This window comes from Bipolaris victoriae (assembly GCF_000527765.1).
Source record: "Bipolaris victoriae FI3 unplaced genomic scaffold scaffold_36, whole genome shotgun sequence".
Lineage (NCBI taxonomy): Eukaryota > Fungi > Ascomycota > Dothideomycetes > Pleosporales > Pleosporaceae > Bipolaris > Bipolaris victoriae.
The window spans coordinates 109,490-130,160 of NW_014575356.1; the positions used below are offsets into that span (position 1 = coordinate 109,490).

The 20,671-nt window shown below is 52.6% G+C and overlaps 9 protein-coding genes across 9 annotated transcripts; 3 read left to right on the forward strand and 6 right to left on the reverse strand.

Moving 5' to 3' along the window:
• Window positions 1-363: 363 nt before the first annotated feature.
• On the forward strand, window positions 364-1,578 carry COCVIDRAFT_15442 (hypothetical protein; the record flags this gene model as incomplete). Its single annotated transcript, XM_014701753.1, has 1 exon — window positions 364-1,578. One exon carries the CDS (start codon window positions 364-366, stop codon window positions 1,576-1,578), a length of 1,215 nt encoding a protein of 404 aa, XP_014557239.1.
• A 170-nt stretch (window positions 1,579-1,748) lies between these two features.
• On the reverse strand, window positions 1,749-2,911 carry COCVIDRAFT_97594 (hypothetical protein; the record flags this gene model as incomplete). Its single annotated transcript, XM_014701824.1, has 3 exons — window positions 1,749-2,598; window positions 2,709-2,769; window positions 2,857-2,911. The coding sequence occupies 3 exons, from the start codon at window positions 2,909-2,911 to the stop codon at window positions 1,749-1,751; spliced, it is 966 nt and encodes a 321-aa protein (XP_014557310.1).
• A 984-nt stretch (window positions 2,912-3,895) lies between these two features.
• Window positions 3,896-4,066, forward strand: COCVIDRAFT_97403 (hypothetical protein; the record flags this gene model as incomplete). The annotated part of the gene is made up of 1 exon (XM_014701825.1): window positions 3,896-4,066. One exon carries the CDS (start codon window positions 3,896-3,898, stop codon window positions 4,064-4,066), a length of 171 nt encoding a protein of 56 aa, XP_014557311.1.
• A 1,668-nt stretch (window positions 4,067-5,734) lies between these two features.
• COCVIDRAFT_15444 (carbohydrate-binding module family 43 protein) lies at window positions 5,735-7,466 on the forward strand (the record flags this gene model as incomplete). Its single annotated transcript, XM_014701754.1, has 2 exons — window positions 5,735-5,868; window positions 5,924-7,466. 2 exons carry the CDS (start codon window positions 5,735-5,737, stop codon window positions 7,464-7,466), a joined length of 1,677 nt encoding a protein of 558 aa, XP_014557240.1.
• Window positions 7,467-7,820: 354 nt separating this feature from the next.
• On the reverse strand, window positions 7,821-11,153 carry COCVIDRAFT_97607 (hypothetical protein; the record flags this gene model as incomplete). The annotated part of the gene is made up of 3 exons (XM_014701826.1): window positions 7,821-8,638; window positions 8,997-10,322; window positions 10,376-11,153. The coding sequence occupies 3 exons, from the start codon at window positions 11,151-11,153 to the stop codon at window positions 7,821-7,823; spliced, it is 2,922 nt and encodes a 973-aa protein (XP_014557312.1).
• Window positions 11,154-11,943: 790 nt separating this feature from the next.
• COCVIDRAFT_26073 (hypothetical protein) lies at window positions 11,944-14,607 on the reverse strand (the record flags this gene model as incomplete). The annotated part of the gene is made up of 1 exon (XM_014701781.1): window positions 11,944-14,607. One exon carries the CDS (start codon window positions 14,605-14,607, stop codon window positions 11,944-11,946), a length of 2,664 nt encoding a protein of 887 aa, XP_014557267.1.
• Window positions 14,608-14,761: 154 nt separating this feature from the next.
• Window positions 14,762-15,103, reverse strand: COCVIDRAFT_97634 (hypothetical protein; the record flags this gene model as incomplete). Its single annotated transcript, XM_014701827.1, has 1 exon — window positions 14,762-15,103. A coding segment is annotated over one exon (342 nt), but the record flags the coding sequence as incomplete, so codon positions are not given.
• A 209-nt stretch (window positions 15,104-15,312) lies between these two features.
• On the reverse strand, window positions 15,313-18,953 carry COCVIDRAFT_15447 (hypothetical protein; the record flags this gene model as incomplete). Its single annotated transcript, XM_014701755.1, has 3 exons — window positions 15,313-16,871; window positions 16,927-18,708; window positions 18,758-18,953. 3 exons carry the CDS (start codon window positions 18,951-18,953, stop codon window positions 15,313-15,315), a joined length of 3,537 nt encoding a protein of 1,178 aa, XP_014557241.1.
• Window positions 18,954-19,636: 683 nt separating this feature from the next.
• Window positions 19,637-20,562, reverse strand: COCVIDRAFT_37212 (hypothetical protein; the record flags this gene model as incomplete). Its single annotated transcript, XM_014701828.1, has 2 exons — window positions 19,637-19,819; window positions 19,876-20,562. The coding sequence occupies 2 exons, from the start codon at window positions 20,560-20,562 to the stop codon at window positions 19,637-19,639; spliced, it is 870 nt and encodes a 289-aa protein (XP_014557314.1).
• Window positions 20,563-20,671: the final 109 nt, after the last annotated feature.

A 20,671-nucleotide genomic window follows, 5' to 3' on the forward strand; every position in this document is an offset into this window, starting at 1 on the left:
AGCAACAGTGTGGTCAAGGTAGTTGGAGATCCTCTGGCCGTAATAGAGGGAAAGTATATGGGTATAAAACGGAGAGCAATAATCTGAGTGTTTATGAGTCGAAATGTGTGGCGAATTTGCTTGGAAATTCACCCTCAACCAAGACCCCGCCAAAATTTCCTGCCCGCTGCGGGACTGATAAGGGTCTTATCATCACGTGAAAGCATATCGGCCAATGGAAAGCTGGAAAGCAGCGCCACGGCAGCCATAATCCTTTCGTTTGTGTTGCATGCGCTAGCAGGGGTTGGCAAAACATCCCATGTCATCGAGAAATGTCACAACTTCAACGCCACCTACACTGCAGCACGTCCATTGCGCTTCAAAATGTCGGTTTCGAGAGCTGTTTCCTCGAGATTTATCTGCAATTCCTGCTTAAAGGCAAACGCACGTCCATCGCCAATAATACCAAAGACCAACCGCATAACATCTCGCGCCTCGCCTCTGAAACCTCCACAATGCGCATTCAGCACGAGCCTGTCTCGAAGATCGCAAAAAGACAATTCTTCAGCTGAAGACCCTGAATTCGCTTTTCTAAGCAATAATGAAAAACAAACGACATCCAATTCCGAAGCACACGACCCTGCGACAGATTCCTTCGGCAATCTAGAACAGGCTACGCCAACGCCTTCCACACAAGATGCCTCTATTCCATGGTATCTCAAACAGCAATCATCCGTACAATTGCCGGTCCAACAACCCGCCGAGATACCCGCGCTCCCAAAAAATCCCCCACCACTCCTCGAAACCCTCCTCGACTACATTTCCGTCACAGCTGGTCTAGACGATCTAGAGCTTCTCGACCTACGGCACCTCGACCCCCCACCAGCGCTCGGCCCCAAGCTGATCATGATCATCGCAACAGCCAGGTCAGAAAAGCACTTACATGTGGCAGCAGACAGGTTCTGTCGGTACCTACGGAGAGAGCACGGTTTGAAGGCAAACGCCGCAGGACTGCTTGGCCGGAACGAGCTGAAGATCAAGTTGAGGCGCAAGGCAAAACGAATGCGTATGCTGGCGAATATTGGCGGAGCGATACCAGAAGGCAATATCGACGACGGTATTCGCACGGGCTGGATCTGCTGTACGTTGGGCAAACTAGAAGCGCATCCAGAAGATACACATATGCCCGGCGACAATGTACAAGAGTTTGTCGGGTTCAGGGACGTCAAGCCAGGTGTTAATGTGGTGGTGCAAATGTTTACCGAGGAGAAGAGAGCGGAAACGGATTTGGAGACGCTGTGGGGTGGTGTTGTGAGAACGCACCAGAGGAAGATGAAGACGGCTGATGAGGCGCTTAAGGAGCTGGAGGATGATATAGAAGATCTTGAGGAAGAGGATGGAGAGTATATTGAGTATGAAACACGGCGTACACCGCGTGGAGTGAGTAAGCAGCCTACTGAGACGAGTCGACATGTTACTCCTCCAACTCCAGCACGGCAGATGCATAGACCGCGGCCAACTGCTGGAGATGTCTTCCCACCCGCTTCAGCTCCAGAAACCCGGAAGCAAATACGTAGGCTGCACACTGTCGGGCTGTAGCAACACCAAGCATAAAAAAGACTCGATCATAGAAAAAGGACATTAGATTTCATAGCGGTGGCATCAACCACTGTACCCATATTCCAACCATCTGTAATACTACCAATAGAAAAAAAACACTATATCCTACCCATCCCAAGCTACCCAAACTCCAATAACCCCACCCCCCTTCAGAAAATCCTCCCAACAACAAACGCCTCAAAAACCACATTCTCCAACACCTTCCTCTCAATCACACCCCCATACCCATAACACCGTACAGCCCCCACCAACTTCTCCTTCAGCATCTCCCACCTCCCCACTTCCAACCCACTAAACGCCGCATGCTGTCTCACATACTCCCAAGCCTGGACTGGCGTTACCTCGCCATCGGCCAGTGGGACGTTTGACGATATGCTGAGCACGTGGGAGAGCGAGGAGCGGGGCGCGCGCCAGGGCGTTTGCGAGTACTGGCGGTGTCCCGGTGGGGAAGGGTGCGTGTGCAGGAGGCAGGCAGACAGGGTGAGGGCGTGGCCGGTTGTTGTGGGGAGGGAGGAGGTGCGGGGGTGGTGTGGTGTGGGGATTGGGGAGATGTCGGTGTGGGAGAGGCAGGGGGATTCGAGGGTTAGGACGAAGTCCATGCCGATTATATCCGGGTCCAGGGCGCCAAGGTGGGTGGTTGGTGGTGGTGTGGGGGTTGGGGAGGTGGAAGAGCGCGATGAGGATTTTGAGGAAGGCGGGGAGACGGGTTGGGAGAAGTTTGTGATGGGCTTGTGGGGTTGGGTGACGGAGATTTGTTTTCGCCAGCTTCCCTTTTTTGTGATGCTGTTTTCTTGGAAGACGGTGAGACTTATGGTCTCGTCTGCTGCTTCGGTTTCTGTGGGTAGCGGGACGTCTTGTTGTGTCAAGCCCTTTTTTAGGATACTATTTTCGGCATAGAGTGTTTTGATTTTTGACTCGAGACGTGCTTCTTTGGCACGAAGGCGAACAACTTCGCTTTCTAGAGATGCGATATATGTTTCTTTTCGCTCGCGGTGAGTTCTAAGTGTCATGTTAGATTAAAGGAACCTGAGGAAACAACATCGGATGTTGTTGGCAGCAAGCATATGCAGAACACGCTGCATGGGAAATGAGAACGTTTAGAAACATACCTTTGTGCCCTACGAACTTGCTCTCGTCGTTTTTGTACTGGGTTCCGAGATTCTGTGGGATCTGCCTTGGGTGTCAGACGATAAGGCTGTGGTTTAACACTTTGCTTTTTTCCCGGCCCACGTGAACAGGTAAAAGCGGGGAACATACCATCTGTAGGAACCGTCTTGTCGCCCTTGAAAGGCTTAAATGCGAATTTCCTCATCTGGTGATATTCAGGTCGGTGTTTCGTCCAACAGCAAAATGGGAGCAACGAGAAAAGAAAACAGGTCGAAAAGGCTATAAGCAGCTTCAAAAAAAGAACGTGTTCCCTCGTTGAACCTTGGAGTTGGAGAAAGAATGTGATTTGTTAATCTTGCAACAACCAGAACGACCCGAGGGTGATAGATGGCGCCCGTTATGCACTGGCGCTAAGGGGTGGGTGGGTTCCCGACCCCTTCGTCAATGCGTTGTATGTGAACCCAAACCCTCCTGCACCCAATCTCCAATCCCGTCGCAATTCCATCTTACCAAACGTAATTGGTCGGAAGAAAAAAATTGCTGAAGCAGATGTCGCATTGGCGGCCGCTCACCCTCCCGCCCCCTTCCCCATTCCCCACTCCCTACTCCAGCTGCAGCTCCACAAGCATCTACTTGCAGTAACCGAGCGCCAAGAGCTGGATGGTTTGCGCATTAGTTGCAACAGGTAGCCTTGGTTCTCGAGTCAAAATTACGCCTTTGAGAAAGGATCGGCATGGCATTTCCCACTTGATGTTCTGATACAGGCACGGTTTCGTCTTCACCGCATGTCCGATCCCGCTTGTACGCATCCGTCAGAAATTGTTAGGCACTTTGTGCCTAGGCACAGGGCGTCCTTGATTTTTCCGCGTGCATGTGAAGCGTGTCGTAATTTACCATTGGCTGAGGGACAAGATGTCTTCGATGTATATGATTTGCTTTGGCCCAAAGCCACCTGGGTAAGATACTGTATCATGCCGATTCAGAAATTAGGAATAGATTGACTGCTAAGAGAATAGTAGTAATTTAAACATTTACTCGTTGAACGATTCGTAAAGGCGGCGCGAAGACTGTTTGTACAAAGGAAGTACGAGGCTCGATCAAGGGCATGGTGGTGTTTATATCTCCGGCTACACCCAAGGATTCTTCTTCCCATTTCATCACTGATGCTTTGCTCGAGGCGATTGCCATTATGATGAGTTCGGTTCGGCAGGCATCTGTTGAGGGTGCTGGTGATCTCTGCACTGCAGGTGACTCTGTTTATGCGCTCAGCCTAGGCAACGGAACGACGAACGCCACGGTCGCGGTACTCGACATTTCCGGAGGGAAGACGCGAGTGAAGCAGGCGCAACGTTTCGACTGAAGAATTACGAATATGAATAAGAACGCCAAGGCTATGGCTGCCACGTTGTCAGAGGTCTTGGGTACTGGGCAGGGTTGTAGCCTGAATTCTGTGTTGCGGTGATAGTGTCAGGCATCTTTTCTTTGGCCCTGGCTTCGAACAAAGAATTGGGCTGTAGGGGTTTAAATACCCTATGGCTCCTTTCGAGATCTTAATCTAAGACTAGACTGCGCCACATTACGCAGTTGTGGTTCTGACTGGTGTTAGTCACCAACGCACGTTCAAGTTTCGCACTGTCTTGTCGACTCCGGGAGGCCCATGGCCAAGTCGCTACGACAAGTTTCAAGTCTCGAACGCTTGTCATTCTCGAGTGTCAAACCTTTCAGGTGCTGGACACTGACACACGCTTGGTGTTTTCCTTGGGCCAACGTTGTTGAACTGGTTCATCTTGATATTTACTGTTCATGGTCCCCAGCCGATGATTATTGAGTCTAGTGGACTTAGCCATTAGTGCAAAGTGTTGGTTACAGCTAATGCATATCACAGCACGACATCAAAGCTTAGCAGGATAAGCATCATAAACCGCGGCAGTTCCGAGGGGGTGGATGCGATGCTGCGCCACGAGGGTTTGATTGTGGCGGCCTTACTGGACAGGAGCCGGTGAAGTGGTGCGTCAAGCACAGAATCCGGGTTGGTCCAACGCTATCGTTTCGGGAGGTGAGACTCAACGGATGCCGCGATGACACCGAGGTCTATCATAACATGGCTGTGGCACATCCTGAGGCTGGTGCTTAAGCAAAAACCGGTCAGGTATATAGGGCAGAGAGCGAAGGTGTTGTAGTGTTTCCTCTTGTGGCGTTGGAGTCATCATGGCAGGCGATGCAGTGTTTTGAGAAACTGCAGAGAGTCGGTGATAAGACGATGAAGTACGAGAAAGGGCGAGTACTATTATGGGCGTAGGTGAAGACATGGGTAGGTGCTTGAGAAGAGCAGACTAGTGCGTATGTGAGTAGTATATTTGTTGTATACGCGTAGTGCGTGTAGGCGCGCGGCCACGCTAAACGGCATTGGATACGGCAGAAAGTGGCGCACCTTCGGGAAGCCGGATGCTGGCCTTACGACCGGGCGTCAACTCGGTGCCGCAGCCATCCATAAGCGATGAGAAGAATGGGAGTGACAGCTTGTAGCATGATGGATGATGGATGAGTGGTGCATGTAGTAGAATTACTTAGACGAACGGCAGCTCGCAACGTCGCCAGGCAGAATCCGGGGAAGCCAACCAGACCAAGCCACAGGTCGCAAAGCTTAGCCCGGGAATCAGTGGAGAGAGAAGTGGGCCGGTAGCACAGCCCCACTCACCCACCACCAACATCATCACCATCCTATTACGTCGTCGTCCCCTCGGCCCGGCCAGCGCCATTAAAGTGATTAGAATAGCACGCTCGCCCGTATGTACTACCTGCAGCCCCATGCTGTAAAACCTGCCCCTCCAGAGACACGCGTCCCTGGCATATGAAAACACCCGTCACCCCCGGTCTCTCCAATAGCTAGTCAGTCTTTCAGCCAGCCATCCGTGTCTTTGTTCACCACCACTGCACACAAACACCCCTACATACAAGAAGGCTTTTGCGCCCTTGTACACTCGTTGATAATTTCTCACATTCGTTACCCACGCCCACTGCAACCGTCATGTGGAAGAGCGTGCTCCAAGCTACAGTGGTGGCGCTCGCTGCCAGTAGCGTTCAGGCTGCTAGCTACGACGACATTCCCGAGATTGAGGTCTTTGGTCAGCACTTCTTCTACACGAACAATGGCTCGCAATTGTAAGTGGTGATTTACTTGCAATCGCATACTACGTCACACTGACACATCTCGCAGCTTCATGAAGGGCGTTGCCTATCAGCAAAACTACAGTCCCAACGGCTCTACCAGCGCCAATGCCACCTACACGGACCCCCTTGCAGACGGCGCTGCCTGCCGACGAGACATTCCCTACCTGAAGCAGCTCTTCACCAATGTCATCCGTGTCTATGCCATTGACCCCACCAAGGACCATGACGACTGCATGGCGCAGCTGGCTAGCGCCGACATCTACGTCGTCTCAGACCTGGGCGAACCCTCTACTTCGATTCGCTCAAACGACCCAGAGTGGGATGTCACTCTCTACCGCAGGTACACGGGCGTCATTGACTCGCTGAGCAAGTACAAGAACGTCATTGGCTTCTTCGCCGGCAACGAGAACGTCAGTTCAGATAACCAAACTGCTGCTGCTGCCTTTGTCAAGGCTGCTGTCCGCGACACAAAGACGTACATCCAGAACCAAAACTACCGCAAGACTCTCGGTGTGGGCTATGCTACCGCTGATGTACCCTCCCGCAACGAGCTCGCCCATTACTTTGCCTGCCAGCCCGGTGACGCAGGCAACAAGACCTCCATTGACTTCTGGGGCTACAACGTCTACTCCTGGTGCGGCAACAGCAGCTACACAGCCTCCTCCTACGACGAGCGCGTGAAGTTCTTCTCCGACTACCCCGTCCCCGTCTTCTTCGCCGAATACGGCTGCATCGAAGGACTCCCGGGAGGTCCCACCAGCCGTCCCTTCACCGAAGTCCCCGTCCTCTACGGCAACATGACCAACGTCTTCTCCGGCGGCATAGTCTACGAATGGTTCATGGGCGCCAATAACTACGGCCTCGTCGAACTTACCGACAACGACGCCAGCGTCTCCCCTTACCCAGACTTCACCTCTCTCCGCGACCAACTCGCCTCCGTCACCCCCTCCGCCACCCAACGCTCAAACTACAACCCCACAAACACTGCTCCGGCTTGTCCCTCCGTCGGTGGCACTTGGCTCCCACAAGCTTCACCGCTACCGCCAACAGTCAACCCTCAACTCTGCGCCTGCATGCTCGACAGCCTCCAGTGCACATATACTTCCGACAACCAAGACGCCTACCCCAACGACTTCAACTACATCTGCGGTGCAAACCAAAAGTACTGCGCCGGCATCGCGCGAAACGCCACCAAGGGCGATTACGGCGCGTACTCGGGCTGCGATCCTAAAGATCAACTCGCGTTTGTCGCCAACCAGTATTATATCGGTCAGAATAAGCGCGCTGATGCGTGTTCCTTTTCCGGAAGGGCCAAGACGCAGTCGGCGGCTACCGCGAGTGCCTGTACGCCCTTGCTGAGTGCGGCGGGCGTGAATGGCCAGGGATCCGTACCGACGGCTACGGGCAAGGGGACTGCGGGTGTTAGCGGTGGTAGTGGTAATGGTGGCAGTGCGGTGAAGAGTTCTGGGTCGCCTGGTGCGGCGGCGGCGGGAGTAAATGCTCCGGGTTTCTTTGCGCATGGCAAGTTGGCCATGGGCATTTATGCTGGGTTTGCTGTTGTTAGTTTCTTTGGCATGCTGATGTTGTGAGTGGTAATGGTGGACGGTCACACAGCCTCCCCTTCTCTCCTACCTCTTTTTTTTTCTTTCTTGGTTGTATTCTGAGGGTGGAGAGAAAGAAAAATAGCGCGGAGGATTCTCCTTTTTCTTTTCCTTTGTCTGTGGGGAATTCATAAGGGGTTAGAGGAATATTGTAGTAGTGGTAGTATATCCAAGTTCACCGTTTCAAGAACTCTTCAATCTTCTTTCTTGTGGCGTGCAATCTGCTGGTTGATTCAATTACGATTACCCCCTTTTATTCCCTTCAGTCATTTCTTCTCTAATCAAACTTAACGGATACAGCATCTCAGTCACCTAATCAAAACAGAAGATCCCAAAGTATTCCTAACTGGAAATCCTACGAAAAACACCAGAAAAAAATGGCCATGAGCGAGTCGACCTGTGCATACGCCTCTGTCCACCCTCCTCGATCCTTTCTCCCCCTTGTAACTCAAGAAGATTATTGTAATCCTTACGACAAGACACGGTATCTGGGTGGGCTTTCCCCAGCACAGCAGTATATCCAGTCAATGCCCTGCGCAACACGGGCAAAGCTTCTGACATAAGCCCCTGTTTCCTGAGACAAATCGCAAGGTTGGACACGCTGGTCAGCGTGTCTACATGCACAGGTCCCAGCAGATTCTTTCGCCGCTCAAGCACCTGCCGATTCATCTTTTCTGCTTCAGCGTATTTGCCCTGTTCCATGAGACACTGCGCAAGGTCGGAGAGGTTCGTCAATGTGTGCGGATGATCGGGTCCCAGTACGTTCTCTCGCCCCTCAAGCGTCTGCCGGTACATTACTTCGGCCTCAGTATATCTGCCCTGGTGATACAATACAACAGCCAGGTTATACATGCTATCCAGCGTGTCTGGATTCTCGGGTCCTAGCAGATTCTCTCGTCGCTCAAACGTCTGTCGGTGCATTGTCTCGGCTTCGGTGTATTTTCCCTGTCCTTTGAGGACTTCTGCCATGTTGTTCATGGAGTCTAGGGTAGAAGGGTGGGTGGGTCCTAGTATTTTTTTGTTTATGTTGAGTACTTTCTGGTACATTGCTTCGGCCTCTGTGTGTCGATTCTTGCGAGACAGCATCGATGCCAAATTCTGGATGCTTGCTAGTGTGGTTGGATGTTCAGGCCCGAACAGTTTTTCGGTAATCGCCAACCCTTGGTTGTGTAATATCTCCGCCTCTTCGCGTTTCCCCTGTCTGTCTAGTACCAGAGCCAAGTTGTTCATGGCTGCCAGTGTATTTGGATGCTCAGGCCCTAGCACCTTCTTGCACTGCACTAGTGTCTGCTGGCCCAACGCCTCAGCTTGGTCGAATTTGCCTTGATCATACAGCACTAACGACAATTCGCCCATAGTTCCTAGTGTATCTTCATTATCAGGCCCTTGCACCTTTTCACGTATCGCTAGCTCTTCCCTACGGATCGCTTCGACCTCATCGTATTTCCCCCACCCATTCAGGGCAGACGCCAAGCAGCTCATAGTATACAAGGTCTTTAGATGCTCAGGCCATAGCACTTTTTTTTCTCAGCGATAATGCTGTTCGTTGTGCTGTCGCTGCCAATCTATAAAGCCCCAGGGTTTCTTGATACTGGCCGATTCGTGTTAGCAGTGAAGCTCTTATTGAGTCGTCTACGAGGTCAACGAGCTCAGCCAAGTACATTGCATGTGGAAGGTATATGCTCAATGTTTCTTTGCTTCCGTGATCACCATATGGCACAAGTTCCTGAGCTCGGGCTGCTGCTATGCCTGCCCACTCCTCCCGCTTGCCGTGTCCCTCGAGCCACCATATCAACGCCATATGTACTAGTCGATGCATATCGAAAAGCTTCTCCGTACTGGATTCTGGCACATTCTGTCGTCGCTCTGTGATAAACGCGTATCCAGTCAGTGTTCCAATTGCTTTTGTCTGCCGCACAGCGGATTCTCCCGGCGGTAATAGCGACCTAGGAATGCCAATGCGATCAATGCATCCTATGAACGAAAGGTACTCCGCTGCAAGAGGGTCTTGCCTCTGGATTTGCTCAAAAGAGATATGCCACGTCTTCGCTACAGTGCTGTCCATGTCTCGGTACCTAGTAGGGTCTTCAAATTGCTCGCTGAAGAGCTCGGCCTTGGTGCCGGCATCATGAAGCAGTGATGCGTATTCAGAGACTGGCATTTCGTTCTGGTTGATAAAAGCAGCTGCTTGCACGATAGCCAGTGGCAGGCCTGTAAGAGTCTCTACAAGGGCATCAACAGCTGTCTCATCATTCAGCAAGGCTTGGTTGTTTATTCGGCGGACAAAAAGCTGCTTGGCTTCAACCTTTTCCATGTCGTTCAACTCGAGGACGTTATTTGGGGTCAGGTCTGTTGCTGCCTTTCTATTGCGAGTAGTGAGAAGCACAGATCCTCCTGTACCACGGGGAACATAGTCGATTAATCGAGCTGGTGTGGTTGCTTTTTTGCCAATTCCTAACAAGACTTCCGAGTCATCCGCATTGTCGACTATCATCAGCCAATTGCCCAGTTTTCCGGAACTTAGTTCATCACTGACAAGTCGCTTGAAATCTGCATTGGCATCATCGATTCCTGGAATGCGAAGCTGAGTTCCAATGTCTCGATAGGCAAGCTCAAAACTTTCCTGACTTATAGCTGGCACCCAGAAAACTAGGCGACTAGCTTGATCCGCAAATGCGCGATACGCAAACTCGAGAGCAAGCGCTGATTTCCCACATCCCCCAAGTCCATATATTGTCAGCCATTGGTGGGTGTCAGGCGAAATCAGTGCTTGTCTTATCGACTGAAGCTCACTCTCTCGTCCGGCGAAGCGCTCGTTTCGTGGAAAAGGTAGTGACAGTACGGCTGTAGATCATCAGCGAAGTGGCCCATGCAGTTCAATGTTACCCAATACAAACCGGAGGTGTCTTGCAAATCCGCCTTCTTGCTCGTTTGTTGCCGTTTTTGTATCTCTTCTTTGAGTCGCAAAGCTGCATACCCCTCTCCCTCTCCATAAATGAGCGCCAGAAATACTCCAAAGATGCCGAGCAAACAATACACTTTATCTTCCTTGATCGTGGTCGTGCGCTTTGCAGACCAGCTCATTCGCTCCTCGATGCTAAATTTGGTGAGGCTGTGACCTCTCAACGCCTCGACAGGTACGCCAGTGACTTTGTGTATCTCCTGCTCTAGCGACATCTTGTTGCCCAGCCACTTGCCGTCTCGAGAGAAGAACTCAACTCTGGTTGGCGCTAGTAGCTCTTGCAAAGTCCAGCCTCGTGTGAACCATCGGCTGCGTTGAAAGGCCTGCTCCCATGATATGTCAGATGTCTCAGTGCGAGCGACTTCCTCGGGTACAGAAACGTCTGCGAGTAGTACATAGCACTTGGCTGCACGTTGGTACCAGCGGAAGATGGAGTTAATTGCCGTGCTCAGCTCGTCGCTGGTAGCCTTGTTGATGCAGCAGGTATCGACCCAGAAATACTCGAGTCCATCTGCTGCAGCGCGCTCGCCGCAGAATCGAATCTTAGCATAGCCATCCTTGTCGGTGCCTGTTCCCTTCAGTAACTCATCATAGGTGACTTCTTGGTTTTCGGTCCAGGTATGAGAGAGGATGGCGTATGGAGGAGTGAGGTCGTCGTTAAAGGACGCTAGCTCGAAGCCGCTGCCCGTTATGGAAGACTTGAGGAGGCGCATCGTGTTCCAGCATGTTCTACTAACAATACCTGCAGGCTTGATTGCGGTGCGCAATGCAGGCAGGTAGAGGTAAGAGGAGCAGAGTGCGTCGAGCAGGCTGCCAGCAAGCACCTGATGCCCCCGCAAGGTTGCATGGCTGCGGGCTGCCTATTGGGGCATGGCAATCTAGAGGCATAGTAGCGAACCTGGGCAGGTATTCAACTGGCCTGGGGGCTAATTGTAGTAAGAGCTCTGTCTGAACTAGTAGGTTGAGCGCCCACGTGAACCAAAATCAAGCAAGAACATCGAAGCACGCTCTTGCAAACTGTGCATTACATGCAGTAAGCAGTGGCAACTTCATATCTCTATACAAGACATCTGGTAAGCATCACAAGCACGTAGGAACAAAACCGAGAGAGCAGAAAGGAAGATAGGGCAGAACACTCAGTTCACAGCAAAACCATAGTTTACAAACTTCACATTTCTTTACATTAATACATATACGTGACTTGTGCAGGTAGCATACATGTTTTTCCTTCGGGACGCCACGCTATGCTCAACAAGTAAGCCACCAACCAAACATATACATAACATAGTGGCCGAAAAGATCAATCAATTAATCAATTAACCCAATCACAATGGTAATTGCTGTTTGCTTCATTTTGGTCTTTCTTTTGCGTTCAACAATGCGTTTTGCCGCGTTTGCAAATCAGGACAGGCCTCGCTCTACGTAACATTTCTTCTTCTGGTGCAATGTGCTGCGTACCATCTCTTTCATATTGTATGTACTGCACATCGTTTCTTCTACTTCCTAGTACATGTTGGGTGGTCCCGGACGGCCTGGCTGTTGTCGCGGAGGCCCATTGAACTGGCCATCAAACATCATTCTTGGGTCCTCACCACCACGCATACCTGGCATTGGCGGTCCACCATAGCCTGGTGGTGGAAAGTAGCCGGGTGGTCCTTGCATGCCGTTTCCACCAGGTCCTACTGGACCTCCTGGCCCACCAGGTCCGCCTGGGAATCCTAATCCACGAATGTTGCCACCTGGAGGAAATCCGGGAGGGTGTCCAAGCGGTGTGTTGCCAGCGGAGAAACTTGGTCCTCCGGGGCCCATCTGCGGAGGAGTCGGACCACCAAGACCAGGTGGTTGACGCATGGGACCTCCAAAGCCTGGCGGTGGAGCAATATTTGGTCGCTCTTGGGGTGTGGGTGGCATGCCGGGTTGGCCTCGTCCGCCCATGTACTGCATATCGGGTGTGGGCTGCGAAGGAATGCCCATGTTGGTAGGCATGCGAGGATCACCTCCTGTGTTACGACGCTGAAGGCCCATGAGAGCATCTTCAGGGCCAGGGAATCCCATAGGCATGCGGGAATTCTTCGAACGCATAGCCTCCTGTTGTTGCTGCATTTGCTGCAATTGGCGGAGCTCCATTTGCTCACGGCGGTCAGCAGCATCCCGGCGCAACATTTCACTTTCGTTAAACATGCGAGGATCTTCCATAAAGCCTGGGGGAGGACCGCCGCGGCCCTTGGGCTGGTGCTGAGCTGGTGGCTGTGGTTGCTGTCTTTGCTGGTCAAAGAAAGCCATATTGGGGTTCTCTTGGGCCGGACGAGGCAGACCGTGACCTTGTGCTTGAGGTGGTGTGCCGCGAGAAGGTTGTTGCATGAGGTTTAGCAAAAAGTCACGCTCACGTTGTTTCGTCGCTTGATCACGTTGTGATTCTTCCCTTGCTCGGCTGTTCAAGAGAGCGGTGAGGTTAGCATCTTGAGCGATGGTTCGTGGTGGGGGTGGCTGATGAGGAAAATGGTCTTCAGGGTGACCGGAACCGGGGCGGGGAAGTCTGAATTGATCAGAGTGTAGGTTCTCTGTTGACATGTTGTTAAAGCGGAGCTGCTGCGACTGACGAGACTCTGGTGCGGCAGGACGAGGAGCCAAAATGTTCTCTAGAATACTCTGCTGCTCAAGAGTTCGCGGTGGTGGTATTCTGCCGTGTTGCGGGTCTGGTGGAGGAGATTGTTGATGGAAATCCAGGGAAATACCACCACCCTGTCTCATGCCATTTGGTGGCGTAGGCATATTTGTTTGTGGCAGTGGAGCTGGTGATGGACCGGTACTGACTTGACCGAGCATCTGAAGAATACGTTGGAAGCCTTCCTTGTCAGCATTTGCTTCCATAGGAGGTGCGGGGGATGCAGAGTGTGGTGCTGGAGGTTGGTTTGGTGCTGCCTGTTGCTCTTCGGGTTTGGCGAACATGGTCATGAACCTCGATTTCTTGTCTGCCCTTGGTTTGGCAGAGATATTCTCTACCGGTGGCATCTCTGCAGACTTGTCCCTGCCCCAGTTTCCGAAAAGAATACCTTGAGTGGGTTCGCCAGCAGAAGGTGTGTGTAAAGGTGCAGTTAACATGGGGGCTGCGGTGATAGCGCTTGCAGTAGGCGTCTCCGTAGGAGCCTCTCTCGGCTCGTCCTTGTCACCACCTGGCGTATCCTTAGCCCGCATCTGCTCTTTCCAGCGCTGGAAATCTTCTTGTGTGCGAGGCTTGAATTCCTTCTTCTCCACCTTGGCGTCCATCCACTCCGGGTCATCTTCACCACGGGCCGCACTACCACGGGTCCATTCGCGGCCATTGTCTCGCTCCCGGTCTCGTTCACGTTCGCGCCAACCGCCCTGGACGCCGGTCTTTGCTCCCTCATCTCTACCTTCGTCACGACGCCCCCATCGCGGCTCGTTTCGATCACGGGTATTACGACGCGGGGCCGCTTCAGCCTCTGGGTCGCCCTCATGCTTATCCCGGTTGCGGTCACCATTGCGGCCGAAGCGCTCAAAGTCTTCCTGGCCCAGGCTCTTGCGACCCTTGACATTGGTCCAGCCCTCGCCATCGTCTCGCGGGGCGCGGCGTCCATTGGTGTAGCCCTTATCTCGGGTCCTATCAGTCTCACGGTCTCGGGTCCATCGGTCGTTCTTTGGAAAGCGATCTCCGCCGTTGTCTCCGTCTGTAGATGTGAGGCCGGTGCGTTCCTTTGCGTCACCCACTGCTTTGGCCGGAGTGCGGGCTGAGAGGAAGGCTAGCTTTGGCGGGCCGAGCACAGTCTCTTCGCCGGGTTCTACAAAAAGCGCGTTAATAGCGGCCTTGATGCCCTGGGCATCAGAAGACTTACGCATGCTCTGGCGCCGACCAAACTGGCCCATGGGGTTGTGCAGCGGCCGCTGGTCGTTTGCCGTGGCGCCTTCTCCCTCCCGTGCACCTCGCGTGCGACGCATGGTACCGTTGTTGTTGGTATTGGTGTTGTTGTTGTTATTGTTGCTTGTGTGGCCATTGTTGGCATTTTGATCGACAGGCACGTCCATCCATTGCGAGATTGACGGCAGGCCATCGGGCTTCTTCACCAGCGGGGACTCTTTCAGAGCCAGCAATTGAGCCTCCGAGTACGACGGTCCCCGCATTGTCGCGACTGAGGGCACCGCAGACATGGGGATGAAAGTGGGGCAGGTCGACCTGCTGAAGCTCGAGACAGCAGGGCGGGATGGAAATTGGGGGATTTGGAGTGCCGGGCGACGCCGGCAGAGGCAGCTTCAGGGCCGTCTGGTAGTGGCTTGCTGTCGACTCGCTTGCAATTGGATGTGATTACGTCTGTGTGTGTGCGGGCGTGGGTGATAGGTTGTGGGTTGTGGTTAAGTGGAAGAGCTGAGAGGCGTGATGCTGAGGGTCAGGGTTTGTGGCGTTCGGTCCAAGCGCGCGTGTGTGTCGCAAGGCTGGAGAGCGAGGTGAATGAGCTCTTGGTGGGATGCAACGTGGTAGGGGAGTAGCGCACACCCTGGGCTGCAGTAGCGGCGACTGAAGCGGAGAGGGATCAGCTCCCAAGTCGTGACTTTGTGCCAAGGGCGGGTGTGGTTGCGGCTCAAAAATGTCGTCGTCGCTCCAAAGGCGCAAATGGGAAACAGGGGAAGCGTGGGCGTGGAAATGGTAGCGTGAGTTTGTTATGGCAGTGTGTATTGGGTCGCCAGTGGTGCGGGCCTCTACGACAGAGAGCCCTGCCAAGACCTGGTGCGGAAACACGGTAGGTGCGTCATTCTAGGGTTCACCGCATGTGACTTGGCCGTGGCACAGAACTTCAGTCAACCGTGGGCCTTTTAGTAGTATGCCCAAAAAAAATTAAATAGATATCATGTATATCCTTAGGCTTTGGTCAGACAAGCTACCGTCTTGCCCAGACTACCGCTACTCCACGCTGCCACTTTCTCCTGATCACATGTCTCATAAACACGTCCTGCCAGTATCCTCAGGGCACCCTGTCGCGCGTCATGTCCGTCGAGCATCATTTGGATCCAAGCCATCAGTCCGCATCGTGTGATGAGCGTTGTGCTTCCCCCTACGTGTGTCGCCCGCAACAGGAGCTTCACAATCTTGTCTTTGGCAGACGCCGAACATGACCGAGACCCATAGTGGCTCAGTAGTTGTTCAAATATGTTGCTTCTCCTGAACAACTCCATGTCTGCCCCTGTCCTCAAACTGTCCATCAAGTAATCCAAGTACCAATCCACTTCTTTGTGATAGGTTGTGTCATCGTCTGGCTGACTGGCCACAATGCGGTGCCAGAAGAAACGCAACAGAGAGTTGACATCCCACGCCGGTGAGGCAGTGAGAAATCGGTTGACTGCGCTGAAAAGCGAGTGAGTCGGGTCTGCAACGATGCTCGCGCAACGCGCAGCCAATACGCCACCAACGTACGGAAAAGCCTCCTCACCAGTCTCATCAATAGACTCCAAAAGCTCACCGAGAAGGAGATAGAGTTGTTGAAGATCAAGGTTGATGCTGCTTCCGGCATCCCCTCCAGAACCATCTCCTTGACTGCTGAACTTGATTGTTGCTGTAACTTGTCGGATGTTGTTGATGGCCTGCTTGCGGATTTCACCGTGTTCGGAGCAGAGACACAGAATCAACTCTCCAATATCACCGTCTTCAACTGCTTCGCCCAGCTCCTTCTTCCTCCAGCGTATCAGACCTGTGTGCTTTTCGTCTTCAACTGGGGGTGCCTCTAGATCGACCGCAGATCTCGTCCTACTTTGCTGTTCAGCTTCCTGTGCTCGCACTGCAACTGGCACAGGTGACGTCGATGATCGTTCCGACCCACTGAAGTCTGCACCAGTTGCCAACTTCAATGATTCCTTGGCTTTTTCCTTGCCCATCTTCCATAGGAAAGCATCCTTGAGCACCTCCTTGTATGCTGCATTGGCTGATTCAACAAGGGCGTCGCGGACCTGGCCCAGCATCCTCTCATCTTCGCCAATGAGTTTGAGAAGATAGAGAAGTCGTGATAGCCATTGTGCAAGAGAATCGGCTGCGTTACTCGTTGCTGTCTCTCCACCCTTGAACGGCCATTGCTCCACTAGAGTCATCAGCAGGTTGCTAAACGGCCCCATGTCGCTTGCAGGTTGTCCAGTGCGGCCACACATGACATCCAAATCGTCAAAGTACTTAATGGGCACCTTGGTGAAACGCGCGCAGCAGTCATCCAGGAACTCAAGTACCTCGGTTGAGAATGCGCTTGATCCTGACGTTGATCCTAAACTGGCAATGAGTGCGTCAAGCGCATCAGGCGAAGTCTTGGTTTGCAGCATCTCCTGATCCTGCAAGATGTCGCTCAACAGAGATCGGATGCCTGCATAGAGCTCGCTCTCCTTTGATGTTACCAGTAGTTTCAAAAGTGTGACAAATGGCGAGTATGAAAGCGTTTCTGTAATTGTTAGTCGGGTCTGCCATCTAATGTCATGGATAAGGTAAAAACCTACTCTGCTTCTGCCACCAGCGCATCGCTGGCGACAGCCTCGCCATTTGTATCCAGTGTTCAAGTTCCATGATGCGAAAGACCTTGTCTTCTGGCGATGCAGTCGGCTTCTCGGCCTCCACCAAGGCGTTACACAGGGGCAGCGATACATCAAACTTCTCCTGAAGCGCGACCTGAGGGGTCACCTCGTAGTAAAGTCGCAATAATCTCGTGATTGACTCTCGCTTCATGTCCTTGAGACCGGGCTTCTTGAGCGCCAAAAAGACCGTCCGGATCGCTGGGCAACGTCGGCTGACATCTGATACTAGACGCTTAGACACTTGCTCCCACTGTTTAGATGATTTCACAGCACTGGCGTTGCTGATTTCTTGAAGGATCCCTCGTAGCTTCTGAAGGGCCACAATCAAGACCTGCATCGCGAATAACTGAACGAGATCTGAGCTGTGGTTGAGACACTTTGTGAGTACTTGCTGGTTCAGAGGCTGGGGCAGGATGCTGTTCATCAGCACAGCCACTGGAGGAGGATAGTCGCGATAGTTCTTCTTCGCGCCAAAATATTTTGGAACTGGTAGCTGGATGGTTTGATACAGAAATGCTGAATAGCCGATCCAGGTTGACGTGAGCTTGGGGTCGTAGCTGAAGTCGCGTCGTTTGATAAAATAGTCTGCAATTAACTCAGGACAAGCTCGGAATATATCCACAACAAGCTCCTGATGCAGGGTATTTGCATATGGTCTCTGACTTTGAATGAACTCTGACAAGATAATGTTCCGTACTTTTGTTATCTTGCTGTAACTGCCAACGGTGTCGAGCCCCAGGTCATTGCCGTAACCAGCTGCATCATCCTGTTCATCCTCGTTGTCGTCAAATGCAGATGGATAGAAACCCTGCGTGGGCAGCATAACACCATATGCGGGATCGGTGCACACTAGACGCAAGAAATCATGAGCGAGCTGGTCGGGTGCCTTTTGCCCTTCTGAAAGCGACCCCTCTTCTGGTTCGTAGCTGTATAAACTTGCTATCCGCGAAAGTGTCTTTCCGCTCAAGATCCTGCTCTTGGTCTGTCGTGTAATTGCTTTGTCCTGGAACACATGGCTTCTGAACACATCGAGTATCTCGTAGATCAGAAACGGCGGGTCTGTGCGGATGTGGTCGAAGACGGTGCGCACAACGTTGGTATTGGAAAGTATCTCGCTTTTCGCGCGTTCATCCTGGTACCTTAGGTGCATCAAGAGGTATCGGATCGCCGTGGTTCGGATGCTTGGTTTCTTGACATGGTCGGCTACCGATTGTTCTCTGCTCAGGTTGATATTTCTCCCTAGAATCTTGGGTTCGAGGGTAAAATCTCTTTTTGCATAGACAGTCCTCGCATGAGCGCCTTCATTGAATCTTGTGAGCTCGGTAAGCAGACGGAGCGCAGGCGCAATGACGTTCTCTTCCTTGGATGCAGCCGAAGTACTGCGCACGAAGCGGCGCGCAATGGACGGTTGCAGGAGTGTTTTTGCCAAAAGTGTGCCGTAATCTAGGAAATCCCCGTGGCTAGAAAAGACCTTGAATAAGAGTGCGAGTACAGCGGTGACCTGAGAGACGATAGGACTGTTGTTGGTCTCGACCGCATAATCCCATGCCTGGGTAAGATTCTGCAAGAAAGCCTTGTCCTTTTCCTCTCGTCCTTTTCCCTTTTGTGTGTCCAGATACTCGCGGAGGATAGCTCGTTTGCGGGGCAGATCGTGCTCGTCGGCCGGGTAAAGGATGGAATCGAGGAAACGCTTGAACAAGCTCAGGCCTATACTGATGAGTCTCTACTAATATCTCATAATAACAGCTATACTTACCGCTTCGAAAGTTGCTTTGGGAACTCTGGTCGAAGAACAGAGCATTCTGCAGGTCGCGCGCAGCGGTAACTTCCTCGGCACTGCCATTTGGCCGTGGTGAATTGCGTTCATAGTTGGTATCGATTTTCTGGCGTTTGTTCTCGCGATCCACATGCGCATTCCTGGCATGAGCGTCATAGGCGGTCCTTTTCCCCATGGCGCAAGTTATGTCGCGTTGCACGCATCGAAAAGTTCGAGCATCTGAATTTCGGCGGGCCTTTGCAGGGATGTCGGTTAGCGCAAAGCCCAAAGCTTGGACCCATGGCCGTTTACGTACTGTATGGATTCACCACCGAGTCTAGACGTGCGTAAACATCGACAACCTCACACATCACCACAAATGGGAAAGATGCTTTTTCTCATTGTTTGATTTTTGTTTTACTATCTATGTAGCCGATTGAAATGAAGGCTACATCCCTCTATTTGCTCCAATTACAAGGACTATATCTAGGCTGCAGTCAGAAAAAGTGGCTGCAGCGCTTTCTAGCTTGGTATAGGCCCTTCCTATGGGCTTGCTTGATCTTGCGTGATAGGGTGCGATGTTGGTTGATCAGAAAATGCCACTATACAAAAAAAGTCGCAGAAGACTCCGAGGATATGCCGATGCTGCGATGCGATGCAAAAGTGACAAGAAAAAAGCGCAATGCAGAAAAAAGGTCATGACAATAGGCCAGCGGCCCTGAACAAAGGAAACCAGAAAACGCCATTGCAAATCTCGGTTTTGTTGTCGCTAAACAAGGATGTCCGGGGTATCATGCAGCGACATAATAAGGAAAGGGAGAACGGAGCGCGCAACGGAGGACAAGAACCATCGAACAGGACCGTTGATTTTTTTGTATGTCATCGTTTTAGAGGCCTATTGTACTTTGATCCCGAGCTTATGGAGTTATTCTTCTCGCGGATCTGTATCGTCGGGACTGGTTCTTGGTTGTTCTTGGCCGACAAGGCTGCAGAAATGGCGAGGGTGATAAGCGTAAGGACCTCTGCACAGGCAGCACTGATGGCGGTGTAGAATGCGACTCCCTACATACTATATTAGCAAATGCTATAGGCAGGTTTCGACGAGCGCAAAGTCTTACCTGCTCCTCGCAAACAGCGCGATACTGGTATCGCCCATTTGTCAACAAGTTCTTATTTGTGCACGAGTATCGACCCAAGCTGGCCTTGCTCGCCTTGTTGAGCAAGTAGAATACCACTAGCGCTGTGATCCAGGTGATGACGCCGAAGCTGCCGGCAACGACACGATATACATCTCGTGAGCGAAAGGGGCGACGGAAGGAGCGCTTGAAGGAGAGGGTGAGGATGGCGACCGAGGCGAGGAAGTTGGCGGCGGCAATGCAGAAGAGCACGATGCTCGGGGCGAGATTTGTGTGGGCGGGCCAGACCATGGGCAACTCTCCCTTGCGCAGGTCGATGTAGCGGTTGCCTCGATAAATCTCAAACGTGTGCATCAACATGCAGACGACGGCGCCGCTCAGGACGATGATGAGCAGGCGGAGACATGAGCGCACTCGGCTGAGCCAATGCGCCCGCGAGGAGATGGCAAGCTCGAGAGGCATTGGCAGCCTTGAGAAGGTGTATGGGGCGGAGTCCTTGGGCCTGGGGAAGGCAGAGGCGGGCGTGGAGCGGGCGGTGAGGTTGTATGGCTTAGGCGGGGGCGGCGAGGGGGTCGGCAGTGTGGTGATGTCCTGGTTCGAGCCAACTAGACACGTCGTCGTGGTTGTCGTGGAGTTGAGTAACGCGACGTAAGCCCTGGCCATGGTCATGGGATGGTTTGCTATGGCGAGCACTGGCGGCGCGGAGCCTCGAGGTGCTGGGGTGGCAGTCGAGGGCTGCCGCAATGGATCGAGGGGGGTGTCGCAGCTGGCGCAGAGG